Source organism: Xyrauchen texanus, chromosome 16 (genome assembly GCF_025860055.1).
Source record: "Xyrauchen texanus isolate HMW12.3.18 chromosome 16, RBS_HiC_50CHRs, whole genome shotgun sequence".
NCBI lineage: Eukaryota > Metazoa > Chordata > Actinopteri > Cypriniformes > Catostomidae > Xyrauchen > Xyrauchen texanus.
Window position 1 is genome coordinate 21,407,830 of NC_068291.1, and position 16,306 is coordinate 21,424,135.

Here is a 16,306-nt window from a genome sequence, read left to right on the forward strand (position 1 = left end):
TATGTATATAAAGCCTTGGGGAGGATGAACTGTATGATGCACAATGACAGACACAATACAATATCCAAGATCAACGTGATATCACTTTGAATTTTTGAAACTACAATCATGGTGTTACAATAAAAACGTAATACTGTAAAGTAATGGAATCTTTCACTCAGATTTGTAAGTGTCTATCAGCATCCATCCTATTGCTGTCATTCGGGCAGTAAGTCAAAAGTTCTCTTTAAGATGTCAAAAGGTCACTCCCTGGAAAGTGAGGCAAGGGTCTGGAGCAGGTTGTCAAGGCCCAATAGGTATCCATCCTCTCGGTTGCCCTCCTCCCAGGGTCTGTAGTGATCCAAGGTCTGTCCATCCGGAAGAGTTGTGGTCTTGCCAAAATCAATGAGCCAGACTTCAGCTTTCTCTGTGTGATCGTGAATGAAGAGAAATGAACTCCCAATGACCTTTAATACATAAATAAAAGTTATAATGGTTTTTGAGATGGACCAAACCAATTGTTCAACATTAGTAAAACATATATAGTATACTATGTCACAGTATAGTTTATAAAAAATTAATAAATGCCATAATTCAAAAAATATATAACTGCAGAACTAAGATTAATATATATTATATATATTTCACAAAACTTTCAGTATTTTTATTTTTTTTACCTCGTGTTTCTTGAAGAACTCTGAATTCTTTAGAGCCTGTTTGATATCCTGAAGCCTTGTAATATATGAGCTCTGTTAGGTAGGTAAATGAGAAAAGCACAACATTAATCATAATCCAACTGAAGTTATTTTGTCAGTATTTATAAACTCGAAGCTCCAATTTAGGTACTTAATTTATTCATTAGACCTCGTGACCACCTCAGTCTGAACTGGCTACATCTGCTTTTCTAACTCAGTTCTAGTTCCTCAATTTCTTAAATGCACATTTCATGGGAAGTAACATATTGTCCCCAAAATGAAAATACTGTCATTACTTACTAACCCTCATGTTGTTCTAAACCCAAACTTCTTCTGTATACACTGCTATTATTTTGTATAACCAGGATTGTCAAGCTCTAAAAAAAGAAAGAACCCCCCCTCCCAAACAAACAAAAGTATTAGCAAACAAACAAACAAACATAAAAAGTAGTAAATTAATTATTAATGTCTTATTCAAAGTATTCCAAGTCTTCGGAAGCCATGTGATCCTGTGGCGATCCTGTGTGAGTAATAGACTGATGTTTACAGTAAGCTGTTATTCACTGAATATCTTGCCTTGACAGACTTCCTTAACAGCTGTGGTCACATATCACTTTCATTGTATGGAAAAGAGCAGCTTGTACATTCTACTATAAATACTGTAACTCCTAATACAGGTTTTAAAAAACATGAGCGGCAGTAAATGACAGAATTGTCATTTTAGGTGAACTATTCCTTTCATATGGGCTTTCATGATACTGTTTTAAAGGTGCTTTAAGTGATTTTAGCTGGTCTAACGTCCACGTGACTGAGCCGTTGATTTAGCCAGGCCCCCTCTTTCCAAAACACTGCATTGATGCCCAGTGACGTGCACAGACGTTAGCAGTGGCAGGGGCAAAAGGACGTGGACAGAGTGTGAAGCGAAATGCAGCAATAGTTGTTGAGCCCGCGCTCTGTGCATGTCAGTGCCGATACCGTTGAAATCGACACAAAGCATATTCCCACGGTTGTCAAACACAACAGTATTGAAATAGTGCCCTCAACTGACAAATTATAAATCTGAATATTGCATTAAAGACCCTGTGAAATCAAAATGAAAGTTTTGCTGCTTTTAGTCTATATCTGTTATCTTTAGTGTAATAAATATCCCAGTGTATCTAAAGGTTGACAAAATACATTTTCTTTAAAGTTATACGTGATGAAAGTTTCTGGAGTGTATATTTAATGCAGCTGTTTTTCAGGGGTTTCTTGGGATGTACATCACGAGTTGTTTCTGTAAAGTTTCACTCTCTAACAGCAGCACGGTGAACAGAGGAATGTGTGTGTGTCTGTACAACTGCGCTTATTGCCTGTTTTTATTTTTATCCCTTTTTCTCCCCAATTTGGAATGTCCAATTCCCACTTCTTAGTAGGTCCTCTTGGTAGTGTGGTTACTCACCTCACTCCGGGTGCTGGAGGACAAGTCTCAGTTGTCTCCGCTTCTGAGACCGTCAATCCGTGCATCTTATCATGTGGCTCGTTGTGCATGACACTGCGGAGACTCCACATGTGGAGTCTCAAGCTACTCAATGCGATCCACACACAATTTACCACATGTCCCAATGAGATCCCTAATCGCGACCACAAGGAGGTTACCCCATGTGACTCTACCCTCCCTAGCAACCGGGCCAATTTGGCTGCTTCAGAGACCTGGCTGGAGTCACTCAGCACACCCTGGATTCGAATTTGCAACTCCAGGGGTGGTAGGTGGAGCTACCCAGGCCCCTGCTTATTGGCAATTTTTTAATGGCACGAGCCGTTCGTCAACGGTGTAAAGTAAGCTGTGATTTTCAAGGCACTTCACATGAACTTTAAGCCTCAACAATTCGCTACTATGAGAATGAGCTAAATAATTGACAGGTCGAAAGTGTAAGAGACCGCGGCCGCCTGACACATTTTTTGATATCTCATGACACCTATTTCAGTGATATCTTGCATGGAGTAGGAAACATTTTTGCATACCTTTCCTTGAAAAAAATCACTTACAGCACCTTTAACTGCCATGGTGTGTCACTGTGAGGAAACCATATATGGCCTACAAACATCTGTCTTTTTTTGTCAGTGTAATATATCCTGGATAGAAATACTCAAGGTCTAGTTAGTTGCTTATGACTGATATTGTTATATGCAAATATTGGGGTGTATTTGCAATAGGTAACCTAACAGGTTGACCTAGTTCTCAAGAAGTCACGCACAAGTATGTTTTTATTGCATCCGATGAAATCCTTGAAGACCTGAATGACATCTTCCTTTGAGCGGGTCCTTTTAAAATCCGTGTTGCAGGTTTCACCTCTCTGAGAAAATAAAACAAAGCATTGCTAATTGATATGCAATCAAACAAAATCATAGGCCAAGACATTAAGTTTCTTCTGTTACAAGAAACCCCTTAAAGGAATATTCCAGGTTCAATACAAGTTAAGTTCAATCGACATTATTTGTGGCATAATATTGATAACAACAAAAAAATTATTTTGACTTGTCCGTCCTTTTCTTTAAAAAAATCAAAAGTCTGGGTTATAGTGAGGCACTTACAATGAAAGTGATTGGGACCAATCCATGAACGTTAAAATACTCACTGTTTCAAAAGTAAAGCATCAAGACAATATGCATGTAAACGTCTCGGGTTACATGTGTAACCCTTGTTCCCTGAAAAAGGCGGAACAAGATGTTGTGCTGCTAAGCGCTACGGGGAACAGCTTTCGCTGTGAGCCGAGCTGAAATATTGTGTGAAACACGTCAATGAACATTGACCGGTATTTATAGCCTCGGCTGATGTAATCATTAGATGCACCTGATGCCAGGCTATAAATGGATACGTCACCAGGTGTCGTCAGATACTTCTTTTTGAAGAGCAGTCCTGGGACGTCCCAGTGCGGCAAAGCAGCGCAACATCTCGTTCCGCCTTTTTCAGGGAACAAGGGTTACACATGTAACCCGAGACGTTCCCTTTACAAAAGGCTTCACTACGATGTTGCGCTGCTAAGCGCTACGGGAACGTAATACCCACGCCGCCACGACTTGGGGCTGTCTGGACCCCTACGGTTGTGCAGTGTACTCACAAAAACGCGAGAGGTCTCAGACATGAGCTTGAGATGTCGACTCAAGGGCATAAGAGCCCGGAGTAGCATAAACATCTAAACCATACATTTTTTGATGAATGTGTGCGGAGAGGACCAGTCTGCCGCATCACAAACCTGTTCAGGCATGAGCTGAGATGTCGACTCAAGGGCATAAGAGCCCAGAGTAGCAAAGCATCTAACCCATAAAGTTCGATGAATGTGTGCGAAGAGAACCCTATCGCAACACAAACTTGTCATAAAAACTGATGAATGTGAGCGGAGAGGACCAGCCTGCCGCATCACAAACTTGTTTAGGCATGGGCTGAGATGTCGACTCAAGGACATAAGAGTCCGGAATAGCAAAGCATCTAAACCATAAAATGTGATTAGTGTGTGCGGAGAGTGCCAACCTGCCGCACCACAAACTTGTTCGGTGTCAACTCAAGGGCGTAAGAGCCAAGAGTGGCAAGAACATCCAAACTATAAAAGTTTAATGAATGTGCGCGGAGAGGACCAACCTGCCGCACCACAAACTTGCTGCAGAGGGAGACCTCTAGCCAAGGCTTTAGAGGAGGAGAGCCCTCTGGAAGAGTGCGCCCTAAAACCTACTGGCAAAGCTTGAACGCGCCTCGTGAGGCCCGGGCAGTAAGGTCCCTCACCCAAAATGACAACCCGGTCACGGCTCGAGTGAAGAACTGCTGCCCTGACTTTACGCCACTAGCAAATGCGGTGGACATAATTCTGAAGGGCACAGACTGGACAAAGTCTGAGTAGTCTTTAGCTGCTCCGGCATTACAAACGGCAGGGAGCAGAAGGCTTAGAGAATGACTGGCCAAGGGTCGAGAAAGGCACCTTGGGCAGGTAGTCAGGGTGAGGGTGCAAAGAATGCTCTTGGTCCTACCTGGGGCAACTCAAAACAGGCCGGCAAAAGAGACAGAGCCTGTAGGTACCCAAGTCTCCTTAGAGACGTATTGCCATATGAAAAACCATCTTGAGAGTCAGAAGTCTAACAAACGCTGACTCTAGAGGTTTTAAAAAGGGGGGTCTTACCCTATGAAGAGGTCCTAGCAAGGATGCCTCTTAGAGGGCACCCCGCCCACCAAGGCGTGGCAAGCCTAAGTGGGAGCCACATAGAACCTGGCAGTGGCGAGGCAAGTGCCCGCTGACAGTTCTTTCCACAGAAAATCCAGAACTGAAGCAAACTGGCAGTTAGCTGGTTCTGTAATTTGAACTTATTAGAAGGAAACGCATGCAGGAGCATTTGTGCCATGTATGCGCCACCACGATCAGCACCCCGAGGGGGGACTGGGTGACTCGGGAGAAGTAGAGGAGACATTGCGCTATCAACAGAGGCGAAGAGGTCCTCTTCTGCCCTGTAAAATCTACCCAGATCAGTTCCAAGGGAGGGAGCCCTAGCACTTGAAATGGTCTCGATAACTTCAGGAGAAAGCCCTGTGAACCTCAGTTGGTACCCTACAGTGGCCAAGCATGAAAGGTTTCACAATTCGGGCCGGGGATGAATATGTCCCCGAGCCTGAGAAAGAAGGTCCTACCTGTTCGAATCGCCCAAGGCGAGCCGTCGAGGAGAGATATTAACTCCGAGAACCATATCCTGTTCAGCCAGCGTAGCTCATTAATAGGAGGCAAGACTCTTGCTGGTGAACATTGCCAAGACTCCGGGAGCAGAGAAACCGGGAAAGAAACGCATATAGACGCATTCTGGGTCATGTATGTGTCTTAACGTCCAGACCCAAGGGGCTGGGTGATTTCAGGGAGAAGTAGAGGAGACATTGCGCTATTCATAGAGGCTAAGAGGTCCTCTTCTGCCCTAAGATCTCACCCAAACTTGTTCCAAGTGGAAAAAGCCCGGCATTTAAAAAGGTCTCGATAACCTCAGGAGAGAGCCCTGTGTCCTTCAGTTGGTACCCTTAGGGGCCAAACATGAAAGATTCCACAATTTGGGGCAGGGATGAAATATTGCCCTGTGCCTGAGACAGAAGATCCTTCCTGTTCGGCATCGCCAAAGGCGAGCCGTCGAGGGAAGAGATTAGCTCCGAGAACCAAGCCCTGTTCGGCCAGCTGGTGCTATCAGTAAGAGGCAAAAACCCTTGCTGGCTGAACTCTGGGCAACTAATACCTTAGGGTGGAGTTCTTAACTCCCCGTTGGTATTTTCTGTCTGGACCGTAAATCTGCTCCCATATCACGGGCATCCAGGGATATAACTGACCTGAGTGACAGGAGCTTGCCCTGGGCCCTAAGGAGAACCCAACGTGTCAGAAATACAGCTGACAAGAAAGTGGGTCTCCTTGATGATTTATGTAAGAGGCTACCGCTGCATTGTCCACCAAGCACCAAGACATGGCAGCCTCAGGAGGAGGTATTTCAGGGCCAGAAATACAGCCATCAACCCGAGACAGTGACTGTGACAACCGAGCTGACGACCCTCCTATCCCCTTAAGCTGGACGACCACTTAAGGCCGCTACCCCGCCCATCAGGGAGGCGTCTGTCGTTAGCAGCCTGCGACAACAAGACGCACATAGAGTGGGACCCAAGGCAGAAAACCGGGGTCTGAACCACATAGAAAGGGAACGAAGCCTGAGGCGCAGTAACCCTATTTAGCCTAGGGGTTTTGGCCCTTGGAAGAATACCCTGGCTTTTGGCCACAACAAAAGCGGTCTCATGAGCAGAAGGTCCAGAGGGATCACTGTGGACGCATTCAGCCCTGAGACCTGGAAATCATTGATACTGATAACAGTGCAACCTTGACCTAGCCTGACTTTGCTCAGGGTGATCTAAATGGACTCAATCCTAGCGGGAGACAGTTGTGCCCGCATTGAGATTGAACTTCATACGATGCCCCGATAGACAGTGTTCTGAGTGGGAGAGAGGACGCTTTCTTGGCGTTGAGCCTCAACCCCAGAGAAACAGATGAGCTAAGACGATGTCCCTGTGCTGAACTGCCAGTTCCTGGAACTGCGCTAGGATCAGCCAGTCGTCTACATAATTCAGAATGCAGATGCCCCGAGTCGCAAGGAGCCAGCGCTACATCATGCATTGTGAATGTGCGGGTAAAAATGGCTAGGCTGAGTGAAAGAACCTGACCCTGGAAGACTTAGCCCCGGAAGTGAACCTCAGGAACTTTCCATGTTGTGGCAGAACTTCTAAATGAAGTACAGAAGTGCGTCATAAGATCGATGGTGACCAGCCAAACGAGTTGTAGGGCTTGAGACACGACCATCTTGACAGGCATCATCTTGGACTTGAACACCCACGGGTAGTTCAAGCTTTAAGATCTAAGCCAGACGCCACCCCTCACCCTCCATGGGTAACGGGAAGTATTTAGTGTAATAACCTAACTCTCTCTCTGGAAGGGGAACACATACCATGGCCCCTTTAACCAGGAGAATGAGTTTTCGTTTTTACAAAAAAAAGAAATCCGGTTTACGGTAGTGAGAACACGCCGTTGAAACACGGAAAAACGGCGAGTGAATTAAATCCTGACGCCCTTATAAGACCCACAAAAAGAATATATCCGGCAGGAGTTTCCACGCTGCCAGGATCTCTGAGATGGGTATTATATTTTAACACTTCCTGTTGAGGGGTTGTCGGGTGCTTCGCGTCCTGAATAAGATGCAGGAACAGCGAAAACACCCAATTTTGGTGGAAGCCTCTGCAACCCGAAACACCAAGAGGTGGTGGGAATGGGGGGCTTCGAGGGGGTACCGGGAGGGGTGAAGTGAAGCACGTGCCCCGTCCCGAGGGGAGCTACCCCCTAATCTAGGTGCAAGACCGTCAGGGTTTTCTCTTGGGTCTTGCTTCGGGGCTGGCGAGGGCAGCGAGACTGTCCCCAATCCCTGGGAGGAGGAGCACGACTCGCCACGCTTTGTTTTTGAGCCTCCCTTCAATCAGGACCGAGGCGGGTCTGCGGCTTGCTCGTCAAGCGCAGAACCCACACTCAGGTCGCCCAGGGGGTCAGCCTGGTACGCCTGTAAAACAGCATAGTGTGCAGAGCAGCACCAGCCTGACCTGCTGCTTGATAAGCCCTTCCCACTAAAGTGGAGGTTGTCCTACAAGGCTTTGAGGGGAGAGAGGGCTACTTAAGTGACGATGCCGAGCCCGGCGAGAGATAGCCCGCAAGCGTCTCTTCGACCGGCGGCATCACTGAATACCGCCGTGCCTCAGCACCCACGACAGTTGAATATAATGACGTCGAGGGTATGTGAACACGGGAAGAAAATGTATATTTTATTTATTTTTTTTTTTAGGGGTTCTCCATGGCGAAAAAGCTCTTAATGGAGGTTTATCAAAGAAGGGAAGGAACCCATGAGGCGTTCCCTGTCTTAGACTGGAAGATAAAATCTATCCCCTAATTTGGAGCGTTTGGGGGTCTCTTTTCGCGTGGCCAGACCAATCTGGCAACCGCACGAGTAACAACATCGAGCAATTCCTCCGTAGATTTTTTTATCGCGGACGGAAAGCTCGGAGGCGGAAGAGAATAGCGATCCACCTCATGATCCGAGAAGCGTCGAGATCATGTGAAGAAACAGCTGGGTTTGGGGAGAGAGTGAGAAAGGGATCAATCCGTCTCTTGCTCCTCAGCCAAAACCATGCAAGAGCCCCACGAACGATCTTCTTTTCGAGAGTGCTGACTCCGGAAGCAAGCGAGGCGAGCACGACGCACTCTGCCTGTTAAAGCAAATCGCAGTGCTCGCACCGCCCCTGCTGCAACGCGAGAGAGCGTGCTCCCAAACAAACAGCAAAAACTGATGTGTGTCGTCTTCAGCTATAGAGCGAGAAGAGGGAACACGCACCGTTTGCGACTTTCAGTCATTCTCTCTTTTTAGAAATATATATATATATAATATTTTCTAAACAGAAGAGAAAAGAGAACAAAGAACAAAGTTCACTGCACACTGTTTAACTGATTCTAACTCCTAACAGAGGAAAGAAAGTTTTGACAGGGTGTGTGAAACACACAGAAACAGAATCGCTCTGAAAAAAGAGTTTCTGACGACACCTGGTGACGTATCCATTTATAGCCTGGCCTCAGGTGCATCTAATGATTACATCAGCCGAGGCTATAAATACCGGTCAATGTTCATTGACGTGTTTCACACAATATTTCAGCTCGGCTCACAGCGAAAGCTGTTCCCCGTAGCGCTTAGCAGCGCAACATCGTAGTGAAGCCTTTTGTAAAGGGAACATGACTTTAGTGTGATAAAATAAAATCACTTACTAACCTTTTCTGTGAAAAGTTATGGCCAATTTCGCAGCTTCATTGCCATGACAATGTAATGTCAACAAAACCTAAAACCCTAAAATGACTGTAACATTTAAGATTTAATCAACTTTACAGCTCAAATAATACATGATTTTTAACAGAAGAATTAATGTGTGTTTTTATAAAATTATAAGCTACAATTTATTTGCCTTTAAACCCTCCAAAAATTGTACATTGACACTTACATTGTAAGTGTCACACTGTGACCCAGATTAAAAAAATTTTTTAAAGAAAAGGAGAGACAAGTCAAAATTATTTTGTGGTAATTAACATTGTGCCATAGATGCTGTCGATTGAGCTCAACTTGTATTGAACCCAGACTATTCCTTTAAGTTAAGAAAACCCTTAGTAGCAATAGCTTGTTTATTTTTATAAATTTTCCTTCAGTCATTTCAGGACTTAAAAACATAAACCTTGACAAATATATAACATAACCTACATAACCATAATAGCTTAATATTTGTTATGTGTTGGTATCTTTACAACTGAAAATTATGCTGAATTGGTCCATTTCTTTCATTAATATGTCCCACATTTTAATTACTGATGTACGTTGTTTTAGTGATAAACAAAAGTGCCAAAATTCTCCTCATGATCATGTTCTCATTAGGCATTAAAATGGTCGTTTAATTCCAAAGAGGAAAGCTCTGGGCCCCATTACCCCTAAAAGGGATAGTTCACCCAAAAATGGAAATTCTCTCATCATCTACTCACCCTCATACCATCCCAGATGTGTATGACATTATTTCTTCTGTGGAACACAAACGAAGACTTTAGAAGAATATCTCACCTCTATAGGTCAATGCAAGTGAATGGGGTCCACAATTTTGAAGCTCCAAAAAGCACAAAAAGGATATTGATATGTTTCCCACCCACACTTATCATATAATTTCTGAAGACATGTATTTAACTACTGGAATCATCTGGATTACTTTTTTGCTGCTTTATATGCTTAAATTTTTGGCATCCATTGACTTGCATTGTGAGGACCTACAGAGCTGAAACATTCTTCTAAAAAAATAAAAAAAACCTGTAGAAGAAAGAAAGTCATACACATCTGGGAAGGCATCAGGGTGAGTAAATTATGAGAGAATTTACATTTTTGGGTGAATTATCCCTTAAGAAACCCATGGTAACCATACACTTAAAAAATATAACTGTTACAATTATAAACTTGTTTTCTTGACTTAAATGGTTTCTTTCAACTGGGCCCTGAATTTTAAGCACTGCGTATACCTTGATTCCCTCGATGCGGAAGCCCAGAGAGTTAGTAGAGCTGAGACTTTCCCTCCACTGCATGTAGCGTGGTTTAGTAACAGCCTGCTGCTTCTGTTCCTCAGCTGTTGGAGCCTCACTGTCCACCTCCAGCATCTTATTATACAAGTCTCTGCGTGGCTTAGGCTTCACCCTCGCACGCACCAGCTCGTCCTCCAGATATGTCCTGCAAGAAAGAAAGAAGGAAAGAAAGATTATGGTATTAGCTAAAAAAAATTATTAAATCACTATAAATCAATATTAAAATATAAACTCTATGACCAAAGTATGTGGACACCCAGATACCACACTTCTCCTCTTCTGGGAAAGATTTCCACAAGAACTGGAACATGACTGCCGGGATTTGCAGGATCTCAAATGTGTTTAATGGGGTTCAGATCTGGGCTTTGTGCAGACCAGTCAAATTCTTCCACATCAGACTCAGTTTTCTTTAAGGGCCTTGCTTTATGCACTGGGGCATTGTCATGCTGGAGCAGAAGAGGCCTGTTGCCACAAAGTTGGAAGCACATAATTCTCTAGAATGTCATTGCATGCCAAACCTTTTTTTCCTCATACTTTGATATAAACTATTCTAAGTCCAGAAACATACTTTATGCAAGCACACTTAAGCTGATTTGACCGCTTGGCCGATGGACTGCCAAGGCATGTTCCACTTGAACATACATAACACTATTAGAGATAACGTGAAAAATATATTAGAGAAATATATTATAATATATATAAATGCTGTATATAGAGAAAGATGGGTTTTTTATGTTTTGTCAGTAAAACGACCAAAAAAACACTTTAAACAACTGTGCAATCAATTGAAGACACTGTATGTCTTTCCCTCAAAGCTTCGTTGTCATTCCCGTTAAAAATAAAAAATGGCATGTGTAAGTTAAATGAAATTGGATTTATTATTATTCAGTTAAGTTATATTGACTTTAACTTACTTGCTCATCAATATTCACTTCAAACTCTTGCTGTGACAGTTGTTGACTTGAAAGAGAAAACTCACTGTAGAAGCGGACAGTTTACTCAATTGTCTGCTATAACGACAACGCTAAGAATGCAATGCGCACTTGCATTATGTTGTGAATTGCGGTCTTACACATTTTGTGATGCAAATAGGCAAGAAATTGAGCTTTTGTAGCTAGAAGCGTATGTTTCGGCAAGGGCTGGGGAGTAACAGAATACTATATTTGATTACTGAGAAGGATACTTTGCATTTTATTATCATTTGTTTAATTTCATATTTAGTCTGTTAAGTTGGAAAACATTTAATTTATTTAAATTATGTGATTTCATAAGCATTTGAAGTTTGAACAGCAGATTTTTTGCACGTTATTCTAGGTCTCCTAGGATCATCTTGGCTTGATTTTTTTTTTGCGGTAGCACGCGCCGGCCACTCCGGATCCAAAATGGTGCTATTTTTGTTACTTAGCCCGACTTTTACGGCACATGGACATCGGAGCAACCAGTGTTCGTGTTTACCATCACCAGACACTGCTCAAATATAAGACTCACGCAACAACCAAGCTGTATGATGATCTGCAGGAGAAGCTACGCGATCTCGGCTTGCTGCGGAGACCAGGCCTTTTTATTTACCACGGGATTTCACCACTGTCATTATAACCGGAGTTTACATTCCCCCAGCGCTAATGTTAAGGACGCACTCTGTGAACTGTATGGGGCTATTAGCTCACCCTGACGGACTGTTTATTGTCGCCGGAGATTTCAACCATGCGAATCTCAAGACAGTGCTCCCTAAATTCCATCAGTATGTGGACTTTGCAACGTGAGGGGCAAACACGCTTGATCTTGTTTACACAAACATTCCAGGTGCGTACCAGGCGGAGCCCTGCACCCACCTTGGCTACTCAGACCACATCTCTGTTATGCTAATCTCAGCATACAGACTGCTCATCAGGGGCACAAAACAGCTTCAGAAGCAGATGAAAACTTGGCCAGCAGGAGTCATCTCTGCTCTTCAGGACTGTTTTGAGTGTACTAACTGGCACATGTTCAGGGAGGCTGCAACATATGGCGACTCTACCAACTTTGAGGAATACACAGCATCAGTGATCAGCTACATCAACAAGTGCATTGATGATGTCACTTTCTCCAAGACCATCACCACACGCTCCAACCAGAAGCCCTGGATGACTGCGAAGGTGCGTGCGTGGCTGAGGACCCGAGACTCCGTCTTCAGAGCAGGCGACAAGGCGGCCCTAAGAACAGCGAGGGCCAAATTGTCCGGGGCCATCAGAGAGGCAAAACGCACACATGCCCAGAGTATACACAGTCACTTCCAGGACAGCGGCGACACACGGCGCATGTGGCAGGGCACCCAGGCCATCACCAACTACAGGACAACATCAGTTGCCTGTGACAAAGATCCCTCCCTTTCAGTTGCGCTGAATGACTTCTACGCTCGGTTTGAGGCACAGAACGATGTGGTGGAGAGGAAGACCACCGCTCCTCCCAACGACCAGGTGCGCTGTCTTACCATGGCTGATGTGAGGAAAACTCTCTTGACATAGAGTCAACCAACGGAAGGCTGCTGGACCAGACAACATTCCTGGCAGAGTGCTCAGAGGATGTGCAGACCAGCTAGCAGATGTTCTTACCGACATCTTCAACATCTCTCAAGGCCACCACCATCGTCTCCATACCAAAGAAGTCTACAGTGTCCTGCCTCAACGACTACCATCCCATTGCACTCACACCCATCATCATGAAGTGCTTCGAGATGCTCGTCATGAAGCACATTAAGACCCAGCTTAGGGGTCTTAGCAGAGGGGGGCCCCTCACTAGAACCACTGCAGTTCGCGTATCGTCCCAAATGTTAAACAGACGACGCCATCGCCACCACCCTCCACCTGGCCCTCACCCACCTAGATAAAAAGGACTCATACGTTCGAATGCTGTTCATAAACTTCAGCTCAGCATTCAACACAATCATTCCTCAGCACCTGATTGGAAAGCTGAACCTGCTGGTCCAGGACACCTCCCTCTGCATCTGGATCCTGGACTTCCTGACTGGGAGACCTCAGTCAATCCGGATCGGGAACTGCATCTCCACCACCACCACACTGAGCACTGGGGCCACCCAGGGCTGTGTGCTCAGTCCACTGCTGTTCACTCTGCTGACTCACGACTGTGCAGCAAAGCACAGCTCCAACCACATCATCAAGTTCGCCGATGACACGACCGTGGTGGGTCTCATCAGCAAGAACGATGAATCAGCATACAGAGAGGAGGTGCAGCGGGTAACGTGTAGAGCCAACAACCTGTCTCTGAATGTGGACAAAACAAAAGAGATGGTTGTTGAATTTAGGAGAGCACAAAGTGACCACTTTCCGCTGAACATCGACGGCTTCTCTGTGTAGATCGTCAAGAGCACCAAATTCATTGGTGTTCACCTGGTGGAAAACCTCACCTTGTCCCTCAGCACCAGCTCTATTACCAAGAAAGCCCAGCAGCATCTCTACTTTCTTCGAAGGCTGAGAAAGCACATCTCCCACCCCCCATCCTCACTACATTCTATAGAGGGACTATTGAGAGCATCCTGAGCAGCTGCATCACTGCCTGGTTTGGGACATGTATCGTTTCGGGACGCCAAGCCCTGCAGAGGATAGTGAGGACAGCTGAGAAGATCATTGGGGTCTCTCTTCCCTCCATCAAAGACATTTACACAAACGCTGCATCCGCAAAGCAACCAGCATTGTGGATGACCCCACACACCCCTCACACAAATGCTTCACCTTCCTGCCCTCTGGCAAGAGGTACCGAAGCATTCTGGCCCTCACAGCCAGACTGTGTAACAGCTTCTTCCCCCAAGCCATCAGACTCCTCAATACTCAGAGACTGGACTGACACACACACACCTGTACAACATCCAACTTTTGCACATGTCCAGAGTTGCACTTTAATTTATTGTCACTTATACCTGGCTGCTACCTCAATAGCTGCTATGTCCATAGAACACTATTTCATAGTATGTTGTGTTTACATTTAGCATTTTAGAAAGTGTCAACTTTTTGCACTATTCAGATTACAAGTGTGTATTGCTCATTGCTGCACTGTCTCTTACTGTGCCCATTGTCCTGTTCCTTTTAGTAATTTATTGTACTGTCCTGTACTTTTTTGCACACGTTTGCATGTGCACTTTATGTTGAAATGTTATTTAGTCTGTGTAGTCTCATGTTGTTTTGTGTTTGTCCTATGTTGTTTTAATGTAGCACCATGGTCCTGGAGGAACGTTGACTCGTTTCGATGTGTACTGTACTAACTGTATATGGTTGAACGACAATAAAAACCACTTGACTTGAAAAAAACGGGAGCCAGCTGGTATGTGCAAACCTCACTCTCTTGGCCTCAAGAGGTGCACTAGCGACGGATGCTAGATGTTGTAGCCTTTAGCCTCATCGTTAGTGCACCCACTTCCCATGCCGGCTGATGCTGGTTTGAATTCTGCTTGGAGCGGGTCGAGAAGGACCGGTTACTGTGGTGCCGTGACCAGGATGGGAGTGAGATTTAGGGGGGTGAGTGTAACGAGAAACAGCTGGTACGTGATAGCTGTGCGTTATGTGTAATCTCACTCACCTGGCTTCAACAGGCATACTAGTGACTGACGCTAGGGAATGTTGCCTTTAGCCTCCTTGTTAGCATGCCTGCCTTGATTCAAATCCAATTACACACGCATCCCGTCCCCCACACTCCAATCACCGTACAACACCGTTCACCAGCGGTAGTTGACCCTTAACAACCATGTGGTTAAAAAAATTCCTACATTTAAAAAATTTACATTATAAAAATCCTTTATAGTCAAAAACAAGTGAAAAGAAATCTGCTAGTGCTGAAAAGTATTTAGATTACATCTAAAATTACATTTTACAGAATGTATTCTGTAATCTGTAGTGGAGTGCATTTGAAAAGTAACACTCCCAACCCTGGTTTCAGCTGTAATAGTTGTAATATCAGCACAGCAGTGATTCGACATAATAAAAATACAAAAAATAAATAGTTCCAAACCAAGCCAAAGCAGAAATAACCACTGCGTGTCAACGAGCGAGCATCGCACAGACTGACAGCCTGTCTGGAATGCTGTGGACACAGACAAGTGGAGTGATTCAAACAGCAAAGTGTCTCAGTGCTATTACGCCACTTGTCCAATCAGATTAGAGGATCAGATTAAAACCCTTTTACTAAAACTGTTGCCTTATTTTTAAGGTGAAGTGTGCCCATTCTGTGGATAATTAATAGTCTAGTTGAGGTAGTTTGTGTTGATAAATATGAATTCAGTCATGTACTGATTTCAGTTTCAGTCTTGAACTTGACATCCTGTGTGTGAGAAGAGGAAGCCACCAAGGGACTCGCACAAAACCTCACTCAGTGTGTAGAAAGAATTTGTAAAGTGAATGTGTGAAGGAAGTCCTCAGGGACGCCCTGTGTCTACCTCTGCAAGTGTATGTGTAGTTTTCACTGCATATGCACAGGAAGTGGTAATTATTGTTGTTCACTGTGAGAGGGCCTCTCTCTACATAAGACTCAGCTCAACCCATTGCCCAGACAGGAAGCAGACCAAGAACAGGTGTTTTAGCAGGCCTAGCTTAATGAGTGTTATATTTGCCTTTAGTGGAAATCAGTTTCTAGAGTCTGTGAGCTGCTCTTGTGGAATATGCTACACACTAAATAACTGTAATTAAAGTTTAAAGTGATTTGCATCATTAATGTGGTCTCACTGATTCTGCTTTTTAGAACTGTAACTATGTAACGCTTGAGCAACAAGGCAGACGAGGAGATGCGGATCCAAACGCAGCTTAAACTTTATTTAATTAACAAAACAGGTAAACACAAAGGAACAACCCACAATGGGGAAATCAAACATAAAAACTGCTAACTAAACACGACGTAAACAAACAGCGGACTCGGGAAGGAAACACACACCAGGCTGACATCTAACAACGATAGACAAGGACTGAACAAAGA

General features: G+C 44.5%; 1 protein-coding gene across 1 annotated transcript in view; it reads right to left on the reverse strand.

Moving 5' to 3' along the window:
• Window positions 1–16,306, reverse strand: part of LOC127657040 (inositol-trisphosphate 3-kinase A-like) — a 30,626-nt gene continuing 14,320 nt past the window's right edge. Inside the window, exons 4-7 of the mRNA XM_052145676.1 lie at window positions 10,292–10,496; window positions 2,909–3,007; window positions 657–728; window positions 1–446 (exon numbers count right to left, since the gene is read on the reverse strand). Coding sequence (XP_052001636.1) covers window positions 243–446; window positions 657–728; window positions 2,909–3,007; window positions 10,292–10,496 — 580 coding nt within the window. The 3' untranslated portion in view covers window positions 1–242. The remainder of the gene's footprint in view (window positions 447–656; window positions 729–2,908; window positions 3,008–10,291; window positions 10,497–16,306) is intronic.